The 10,893-nt window shown below is 41.7% G+C and overlaps 2 protein-coding genes across 2 annotated transcripts in view; one reads left to right on the top strand and one right to left on the bottom strand.

Annotated features, from left to right (window-relative positions):
- Positions 1 to 226: 226 nt before the first annotated feature.
- pex19 (peroxisomal biogenesis factor 19) lies at positions 227 to 6,070 on the bottom strand. Its single transcript, XM_079651366.1, has 8 exons — positions 5,950 to 6,070; positions 4,784 to 4,869; positions 3,161 to 3,323; positions 2,995 to 3,080; positions 2,739 to 2,912; positions 2,485 to 2,655; positions 2,289 to 2,333; positions 227 to 1,721 (listed from the first exon to the last, which is right to left on the bottom strand). Exons 1-8 carry the CDS (start codon positions 6,011 to 6,013, stop codon positions 1,635 to 1,637), a joined length of 876 nt encoding a protein of 291 aa, XP_079507492.1. The 5' UTR covers positions 6,014 to 6,070; the 3' UTR covers positions 227 to 1,634.
- Positions 6,071 to 7,791: 1,721 nt separating this feature from the next.
- myadmb (myeloid associated differentiation marker b) overlaps positions 7,792 to 10,893 on the top strand; it is a 6,238-nt gene continuing 3,136 nt past the window's right edge. Inside the window, exon 1 of the mRNA XM_079650871.1 lies at positions 7,792 to 7,914. The gene's annotated coding sequence lies outside the window, so the exon portion shown is untranslated. The remainder of the gene's footprint in view (positions 7,915 to 10,893) is intronic.

Here is a 10,893-nt window from a genome sequence, read left to right as displayed (position 1 = left end):
AATTGATTTTCTGTTTACAATTATAAGTGAGTGCAGTATTTACATCCTCTACTACTTAGTAAAGAGTACCACCATGCATACATACTATGTTATCACTACTTCTATAAACTGATCATATCTGTGTATGCAAAATTGATCATATTTAATATATAAAGTACCATTACATGGAAATAATCAAGTGGAATAATTTATAAATTGCAATGATAATCCACAACATCAACAAATATTGCATGATATCATTATTTTATTTCATATATGTACAAAACAAAATAGCGTCAAATAACAGGATGCATTTTTTTAACGGTGCTCTCGGCGTGTTTGCATCAGCCCTGAGAGTTAAATAGATTGCACCCCCCAGTATGGACGTCCACAGAAGCCTCCCCGCCGGTCTGACGTATTTCAGATCTCTTTTCAGTGCATGGCTGACTGCATCCTTTCACAGCACCCCTTTATTATACAGGTGTTGATGAGCTGATGGTCGTATGATGGTTCTAGATGTCTCTCTGTGGTCACAGCGGAACATTCAGTCCACTGGCAACAGAAGCTGGTGATTAGAGGCTGCGAGGGTAAACAAACCCACCAAGCACAGCCGACATGTTAACAGGCTGTTGATGTTTCACCCACTGTGCATTTGAATGAATTACAGCCATGTTTTTATCCTTGCGTCACATAATTTAATGCTAAGCACTCTGCCCGTCTCCTTTTCCGGAAAGAACATAAGTGTACACGTTCAGGTGGTAAACACTCCAAATACCCCTCAATGTTGTATCTTTCCTAGCAGGGATCCCATACCAGAAAAAACATCACTCTCAACTATCAAAATAAACACCGGGAATCACAGAAACTCTACACTATAACGATCACTGTAATCACAGCAAAAGGCATATGGGAATCATCATCTCATCACTTCAAATGCATTCCTGGGAATGGGGGTTAAAACTCTTGTGGAATGTAGCTGGCTGAATTACAGTCAGCGCTTTATTCCACCTTAATCTTTTAATTGTTTTAATAATTAACAAATGTACACTCCTTTTTTCACAATTTCCTAACATGTTAATAAGTATTTATCTGGTGAGTCACATCCTCCACAGCCTGCACGGGATCAGAGGTGTGTGTTTAATGAAGTGGTAGTTGGTGTAAACATTGGGTGATATTGCAAAAATTCCCATCATTTTAAAACTATTAAGTGATGATAAACTTAAAACAATCATTTAAAGTAATTTTGCAAAAGGCACCATTTTTACCTGTTAAGTGTTTTTGATAGATCTGACCGTGACGATAGACAGTATTGTAAAAACAGCGTGAAGAACGGCAGTGCTATTTTCTTTTGAAAGGAATGCTGTTAAAACCGTTAATGAATTGCAGCAACCGCTGACAAACTGATGTTAAAATGTTCAGAGTTGTGCGTTCAGTGGTTTAAGACAGAAGAGTGTGTGTGGTTCCTGTTGGTTTTGGTGCCTCTTCCTGTTGTTGTTTCTGCATCCACACACTTTCTGTTTCAGAGGGAACCGTTTGACAGTCGGGTCACACTCCTGCCTGACCGTTGCTTCACACTCCTTCGATCCCGGCCTGTCGCTGAAGCACAGAATGACTCTCTGGTTTAAGTCCTTCAGGTAGACGGCAGCTCCACCCGATCACATGATGGAGCACTGCTCTGCCGCCCCGGCTCCTGAGACTCCTGGGAGATTGAGGGACTCCATGTCAAAGTTAAAGCCTGGAGGCTAAAGGAGAAAAGAAAAAGGGCTATCAAGAAACAATTCAGATTTAAGCAGTGGTAGCTATTCCTGTCATATCTAATCTATTGCAATTTTGGATATTATTGCGAGTTTTGCACCAGTATAATTATGTACCTTTGCTTGTCGAGTATTTAAATCGTTTGGTTAGTTTATAATAGAAATCCTGAAAGTGATGTAAAAAATAGACCCAGTGCGATTTATGTGGAGTGAGCACGGCACCAGACTTCGTTGAAAAGATAGCCTTTTATTGCTACATTGCTTGGTGTTGCTGTTATAGATATAATTTATCCTGATTGGAAGTATAGCTGATGTGGATTTGGAAAACTGACTGGTCAACATCTGGAAAAGTAACAGATTAAACAAAAAAAACGTAATTTGTTATATTCGAGATTGGGATTTGGTGTGATTTAATTGTAAGTCTTTAAACTCTTTAACGTTCACGTGTCAATACAAATGTTTTTATTATTATGTTGTATTTTGTATAATTTACTCAGGTCATAGACATACACACACAACATTGTTTTGTTGTTGACAGAGCAGTGGAAAACTTACCGCATCACCTGCCAGCTCTTTGGGTGGTTGGCCCAGGTCTTGCAGCTGAAGGTAAAAGTGTTCAATTCTGTGATGAGTGTCGTTACGAACAAACCAACTTCCATTGACATTAAAGTAAACAAGAGAACAGTTTGTAAGCTAAGCAGAATGGAAATCCCATTCAGCACTGCCTCAGTCAAAAGCAGAGTGTGTGTACCTTTTGCATGAGGTCCATGATGCCCTCAAACGTGCCGTCTTTATCTGCTGCCCCACTTTCCTCCTTCTCAAACTGATTACAGATCTCTCCCATGATTTTGGCCTGCTGCTCATAGCGCTGGTAGTCCTCCGGGCTGAGGCTTGGCTTGTTGGCCTCCAACCATTCTGGGTACTGTGAGGGGGAGAGGCATTTATCAGTGACACTTGGTAGAGGAACAACAGACCATAGTGGATGCTCGGGAAACAGATGCACACCTTAGCAGTGATCTCTTTGAGAGACGGATAAAGCACTTCCTTAGAGAGCAGATTCTGCATGATGGTCTGCATGATGGGCAGGATGTTCCCGTCGTCACCGCCTCCTTCTCCACCCTCCTCCAATCCCAGGCCTTCAAGCGCCTTAACAAGGTCGTCTCCTGCTAGTCCGGAGGTCTGTAAGCAACACAGATAGTTGGGGAACTGCTCTGTGTCTGAATCACTCCGAATAACAATCCATAGATCCTGATTTACTCACCTGCAGGTTGTCTGCATTTTTAGCCAGACCACGAAGGGTATCTTTAAGACAGGAAGTGAATTCTTGTTGGGAGGCGGTGTCAGTGCCTATCCAGAGAACACACATAACATTTAGGGTACAGAAACAGAACCGTAAGCAGAGGAACATGACCCACTGTAGAGCTTACCAACATTGCCAGCTGCTTCTGACAGTTTATTGAAGTGCTGCAGTAACTCTGGCTCCTCACTGGCCAGCTCGGTCATGGCCTTCTCCCACTCCTCCTTTGCTTGGGAAGCCATGTCCCCCTCAAAGAGAGTCTCGAAGAGTTTGCAGTCTTCAAGCATGGGGGGCTGCACAGGTGAATAGAAAACATATTTATAGACACCTCAGGGAACACTGAGTGCTCACACCCACCTTTTGAAAAGAAAAGAATAATACTTTCTGTGCTAAATAACTTTGCCATCACACTCAACTTGATAATGGATTGACTGCAGGCCCTCCCCTTCCTACACGCAGATCACGCAGACTGCGTGGGGCCTCACCTAGCGGAGGGGGCCTCAGCTCGCGGAGGGGGCCTCAGCTCGGGGAGGGGGCCTCACCTCGCGGAGGGGGCCTCACCTCGCGGAGGGGGCCTCAGCTCGCGGAGGGGGCCTCACCTCGCGGAGGGGGCCTCACCTCGCGGAGGGGGCCTCACCTCGCGGAAGGGGCCTCACCTCGGGGAGGGGGCCTCAGCTCGCGGAGGGGGCCTCACCTCGCGGAGGGGGTCTCACCTCGCGGAGGGGGCCTCACCTCGCGGAGGGAGTCTCACCTCGCGGAGGGGGCCTCAGCTCGCGGAGGGGGTCTCACCTCGCGGAGGGGGTCTCACCTCGCGGAGGGGGCCTCACCTCGCGGAGGGAGTCTCACCTCTCGGAGGGGGCCTCAGCTCGCGGAGGGGGCCTCAGCTCTCGGAGGGGGCCTCACCTCGCGGAGGGGATCTCACCTCGCGGAGGGGGTCTCACCTCGCGGAGGGGGCCTCACCTCGGGGAGGGGGCCTCACCTCTCGGAGGGGGCCTCAACTCGCGGAGGGGGCCTCAGCTCGCGGAGCGGGCCTCATTTTGCAGAGGGAGCGCAAATGCGGCGCACTTTTAAGCGCTTATGCGGCGCACTTACTGTAAGCGCGCCACAGTTTGGGCGCTGCGAGGCTCCGGCGTGTCTTTCTTTAATGGATCATTTATATAAGTTGTTTCTTTTGTTCCCTTGACACAGTTGCAACCTTCTGTGCATGTAAAAAGTCCTTCTTCGTAAGCACAGTGAACTTTTCTGGGGGGGTTAACTTTGTAAAACTTACCGGTTACACAACAAACAACCAGCTGATTGACTGTGGCAGCAGCCAAAGTAAATACGTTAGAAAACTAAGACAACAAGGGATCAGGAAACTGCCAAACGAAGAAGGACTAATAACAAACAGACAAACACTTCAGTTGGAGACAGCGGCTTAGGTTTTAAGAAAAAGTAAGTAGTTAGACTTGTTTATTATTAATGCCTTTTTTTTTTTTTAAACCTACAAAAAAAGGGACATCCAAATGCCCATATGTTTCCTTTTACAGTTTTCAACAGGTAAACAAGGAAAAGAAAGCTTTCGCTGGTCCTTTGAATGCTAGCTTCTCAAATTCCTTCATCTTAAGGTTGAACATTTCTAAATGCATACACACTTGATTGACAAGCAGCAGCCAGATGAGGAGAACAATCCAGTTAGGAGAGAAAATACAGTTAGAAGAAAAGGTGTAGCTTTGATTGTCTGCATTATACAGGCATCACATAGCAAACAGACCTTCTCTGCACCGCTGGCTGAGGAGGAAGCAGCAGCAGGTTCAGGGGCTGGAGGGACCGCTGTCTTGTCAAAGTCATCCAAAGCACCTGAAAGAAAGGGATAACATTATAACCATGTCAATAAGCTTTTAAGGAGATTTCGAGGAGTTATTTTACAACACAAATGTATTCATTTAGGAATTATTTCTCTATTAGTTTAAGCCCAAGCAGCAGAAGAGGGATAACGTGTATATAGAAGGTCTCCAAACAACTTGTGTAGAAAACTAGAAACCACTTTGTGTGCCCGATATCTATCTTCATATCTTGTATTTCTACTCTGGTAATGCTGTTTGTTTTGTGTAATGCATCTTATTTGAAGCAATCAATTACCTATTTTAAATTGTCTTATATTTGTAATTGTATGAATATAGATGAAACTAAATCTATGGGCTGATTCATTTCTAATGACATTTTAGCTTTTCGTGAAGCAAATATAATGACATGGCTTGTTGATCCTTTTTGGTATAAATGCTTTGGTTCAGCACCACAATGGTCTCGAAAATTAAATAAAGATAATTCGATCAACATCAGTAGGCTCATTGCAGGACTACTGTTTTACAATGCATTACTTTCAGTGGACTTGCAATTAGAAGTTTGTCAAATACAGATATGAAAACCTGTTTACAGTCAGTAAACACCATGATCTGAGCCCAACTTGGATTCAGGATTCAACACATGTACACAAAGGCGAGTAAAGTAGACAAACACAATGCTATAACAATCAGTTCAGCCGCCATGTTAGATAATCAGGAGGATTTTAATATGTCTAACTGTGGATTAAGTAAAAAACATTCAAGGGCAAAGATAGTGTGTGGAAACCGCTCTGTGGGTCTGGGTGACAGCTAGCTAAGAAAGCTAACAGTGTGCCATATCACACTAACACATGCGATAGAAACAAATGCTTTATGTATTTAGCACATGAAATCAGAGGCTGGCCAGCGACAACTTTAAAATAATGTTATTTTGTCGATATCACCCAGACGAGACATGGGAGGTCCCAGAGCGCATAAGCTAACCCCCCTGACACCGGGGAGATAGCCAAATCACAGCCGATTATTAGGAAACCAAAACCCGATGCTCCTGAGAGTAAAGACACAGTCGCGGTGCAGACTTAATGTCAACACTTACTGTCCAATAATTCGTCCAATTCTGCATCGTGTCCAGTGGACTGCTCTCCTGTTCCTGACGCCATGATGTTACCCTTTCCTACAAACACCCACCGGGCTCTGGAAACTGACGTTTCTGTCGTGACGTCTATGGTCGTGACTAAACGTCGCCTACACGATTACGTCATCACGTCATCAGGGCTGGATTTGAAATCTGGCGCCATCTGGTGGCATTAAGGCCACAATAATAATAATAATAATAATAATAATAATAAAAAATATAAAATAAAGATTTGAATAGAAAAACAAATATGAATAATAATTCAATTAATAATAACAATCATCATTATAAAATAATCAGAATAATACCATTTATATAACTTTTTTAATAACAAATAACTAGGTGCTTTGCATGAAAATATATAGACAATCATTATAAAAACAAAAAAACAAAGTCTCAAATTTATAAAACCATGAACAAAATAAGCTAAACATGCTTTTACCAACATTTTCAATGTGCCACTTCATTTATTTATATAGCAGCTGTGCTTTATGTGATAGAGAAAAAGAAAACTGAAACAAAAAACAACAAAACTGTACAAATGTTAAAATATCTTTAAATAAACAGTAAAATATAGTTATTAAAATAATATTACTATCTAAAAACCGATGTTTAAAGATGAAAACTTAAGAAAATGGCATTACTCCAAATAAGCTGTTTTTTTCAGATAGTGCTTGTAAATGCATTTATTTACTTAAATAGACTACTTGTTTTATATGCAACGTAGATATTATAAACAACTTTTAATTTAAGCACATCAGTATTGTGAAAATGTGCATATGAATGAATGATATGCATGACTTCCACCGTTTCCTGTTTTTCTGAGAGTTTTTTTTAACAGGGGTTGGAAACGCATCAATTTACAGTAAATAAAAAACGGTTGTCATGGGTAACAACTGCTGTAGCTAAGCAACGCAAACAAATAATCCCAGAATGCGATGATTCAGATTCTAGCATCGACAAATATTTAGTATTATCTGGATCGTGTGGTTAGTAACGCTGATGATACCATGTTAAAATAAACCTGACGTGATGTTCATGAGTAATTCCTGTAAGGGGGGTTTTCACAAAGTTAATGACCACTTTCTGTTTACATCATACTGTAGCTCATTTGCTCCCAAGCAACTAAGACTGCTATGAGACCACTTGAGGTTCTTTATAAACAAGCCTTAAAAGTTATGGATAGAAAGACATTAAAACACCATCATTGCAATATACTGTCCAAATACAAACTTTTAAGTTTTGATAGTCTTGTTCTACTTTCCCGAGTTCGATTGGTATTCAGAATCATTCACAATTCTACACACCGTTGAGGAGCTTTTTTCAGGTTTGCCGTGAGCAGAGTTGCAGAAACTTTAATGCAGATCTAACCATCCCTCTGGGGCGCACTGCCTTTGGACGATCAGCATTTTCGTTTACGGCCATCAAGCACTGGAATATCTCTTCCAGTTGAACTTAAAACCTGTACAGATTTTAACTCGTTTTCTTATGGTGCAAAACATTTTTATATTAAGCAACCAGTCATGCCAACATTAATTACACTGTAATCTGAGTTTTTTTTATTTGAACTGTATTGTCATGCAAAGTTGTAAGAAAATTGACTTTTTTTAATGAATAAAACACGAATTTAACTTTGGATGTGTTACTTTTTACGATGCTACCAGCCTCTGAAAAGTAAACTAGTGTAATTGTATAGGAGGTTAAACTTCTGCTGCACTGCATTGGGTGTGTTGAACAGCCAGTGATGACGAGGAGGAGGAGGAAGAGTTCAGACAGATGTGAATAACGGTGCAGACATGTGATGCCTAATTTGGTTTTGTGGGCGGGCCGCTGCAGCTCAGAGTGCTGCTCAACACTGAGGAGTCTCACTCTGCCTTTCTCTGCTCTGGATGTGAAGGAGACTATACGCAGCACACTATCTGAAAGGTAACCAAATCAAACTTTTATTATAACTCCTAGAACTTAATGTGGTGATTTGTGCAGCAAGGAAATGTGTTTATATGAGGCTGATACTGAGAGCTTGTGCAGGAAAATACTTCCGCTGCTACTTGTTGCATCTTGCTTACCTGCAATGGGAAAAATGTGATACAATCTAGGTTGTGTATATTTACATGCATGGTTTTCACAGTGATATAAGAAAAACCTTTTATTTCTTGTTATTGCATTTTTTTTTTTAAATAATAAAAATAAAATGCTGAGTATAGGTGGAAAACTTAAACAAAACTAAATGAATTCATATGTATATGCTTGATGAGTTTAAAGAAACGTTATTATACTTTCTTCACCAGGTCTACTCATTTTGTGCCGAGAGAAAGAGAAATATTGTTTTCAAAAATGTTCCAAAAAGTATTTTCAGCACACTTTCCTGAAGATAAAAATCGAATTGATCAACATGTATTTCTGTGTTTATTGTAAGTTTGTATTACTGTTTAGTGTAGTGTAGTGTGGTGTGTGTGTGTGTGTGTGTGTGTGTGTGTGTGTGTGTGTGTGTGTGTGTGTGTGTGTGTGTGTGTGTGTGTGTGTGTGTGTGTGTGTGAGGCGAGAGATTTATAGACTTTTTGGCAAAGAATACACTTTTTTTTATTGTTCCATAAAGTATTTTCAGCCCAGTTTCCTGAAGACAAGATACTAATTTCTCCACACATTGCGTTTACTACTTTACTACTTGAGTGAAGCGTGGTGTGTGTGCGTGTGGTGGGAGAAGGGTGCGGCAGGAGGCACACCCACCTTCACCGTCGATGAATGAACCTCTGGAGGCGCCAAAAACACAGCTTTCACACTTTTACTCTTTCTCTGTCTGAATTGGATGATTTAGATTCTCACCAATAACATTACGTGTTATTCTTCATTTCAATGCAGAACTTTATCCAGGTTTTTATTTTTCGTTGGTGAAATAGAAGGTGATGACCCTAAATAATCAGTGTGTGGTGAGAGAGATTAAGTATCTTTTTAAGCTTTTGTCTTGTGATTCTATAGTGTTATCTGAAGGGAAATCTGGGGGAAAAGCTTAATACTTTGGTTCTTTTTACTTTAAGAAAGGTTAAATGTAAAGGTGTATTTGGGAAGAACCTCTCGAAAACACACAACAGACACCAATACGAATCTATTACACACACAATGGGATAGTTTGCTAACAGAACTCATCTTGTGCTTCGATCCTCCGGTCTCCTGTAAGTGCATTACGGGGGAAATCAAGTTAGTGATGTTGTGTCATGACAACCAAACAAGCTGCGCACATGACCTCACTACCCGAGAAAAGCTTGTTTCCTGAACATCTACATTTGTGTGTGTGTGTGTGTGTGTGTGTGTGTGTGTGTGTGTGTGTCCCTCCCCTGCTGTCAGTATGAAAAGTGACTGTGCAGAGGAGCCTGATGCTCTCACATCATGTTTGCTGTCCTGATGTGTGAGCCTAATTTCAGCCCCTCCTCCACTTTGGGAAGTGTTTGTGGGATGCTGTCGTATTTTCCATGCTCTGTCACAAAAATATATTTTTCCACACTATGCTTTTGTATCTTTTCTCTCTTTTTTTGTTTGCCATTTTCCTCCCTTATTTATTTCCTAACTTGATTCCATGAGCAGCAATGGCGGCAGGATTGATTTTTCCATTACGACCCCTCAGTATACGTTTATTTTGAATGGTTTACATGAAGCGTAATTGGTACCCTGACTTTAAAGCTTGAGAGGGAGTATTGAACTGGGAGAGAGGGGAGGACAACTGATGGAAAAGAGAGGGAGTAGCCCGCTCAAATGAGACTATGAGGAGGGAAGGGAAAGAGAGAGGAAAGAAAAGAAATTGGCAAATCCGACAAAGTTAGCCGTTGTTCAACAGCAGCCAGACCTGCAGCACATCTGGAAAACATCAGGGAGTTGGAAAACAAGAATAAAGGGAGGAGGGGAGAAGTGGTGAAAGAGAGTGGCCGGGTGGTGACCTCACTTTCCTGCTATTCCACTCCATCACTGTGTTTGAACTGTGTGTCCTTCTGTGGCCCGAGACACAGGGCTTCCCCCGTGTTTCTCCCTCTTTTCACTCCCCTCCTTCCCCTCTCTCTTGGCTCCAAGTGAGTCATCCTGCAGGAGTTTCAGGGGTCTCTTTTTCCATTCCTTAAACTTTCTGTTCTAGCCTTTCTATTCATACCTCGCCACCAGTTCAGGTTTTTGCCTCCCCAGCCTCGACCATTTTATAGCTGTCTAATGGGACTAATGTAAACAGGCTCTTTCTCTATGTTTATAACCGTCTCTCTGTGTAAACTGGGAACAGGGAATGCAGCACTCGAGGAGCCAAGTGGGTGATGGGTGTTGGGAGAGATGGGAGGAAAGACAGTCCGTGGAGGAGGGTTTCTGCACGGGGAAAATGTCCATCTTCTCGTCTTTTTGTGTATGGAAAACTTGTTTTTTCTGAAAGCCTCAAAAGCTTGCCTTAAGACTTTCTGTGAAGCAAGTAGAAAAAAAACGTGTACTAGTATTGAGTTCATCCTGAAATATAAAGAAAAGCAAAACATGTTAAGCAACAAACATGCATCACTAAAAGTCCTTCAGAATCAAACAGCAGGCTCTTCTTAGATAGAAGCCATTTTGCACCATCATTGAATAGAAATCCCTTTAGGAGGAGGAAGGCGTCGTCTGTACATCAGCAAGCTCATTACATCACATGCATCGGCACAACAGTTGGCGATTTGGAGTCATCGAAAAACTGGAAATACCCTTGACTGCTTTGCAATGTGCAAGGTCATTGTGAAAACCTGAAGTATTGTCTCGGGCCATTTTGTCAGCTCTTTTGGAGTCACAAAAGTCAAATTTCAGGATGTGGGGGAAAATAAATAATAATAATAATAATAATAATAATAATAATAATGGGTTTCATTTATAAAGCACTTCATATTTGATTTCAAATCCCGAAGTGCTAAC

This window comes from Notothenia rossii (genome assembly GCF_949606895.1).
Source record: "Notothenia rossii genome assembly, chromosome: 9".
Lineage (NCBI taxonomy): Eukaryota > Metazoa > Chordata > Actinopteri > Perciformes > Nototheniidae > Notothenia > Notothenia rossii.
Note: the sequence above shows the minus strand (reverse complement) of the source record. Positions and strands in the feature narration are given on the sequence as shown.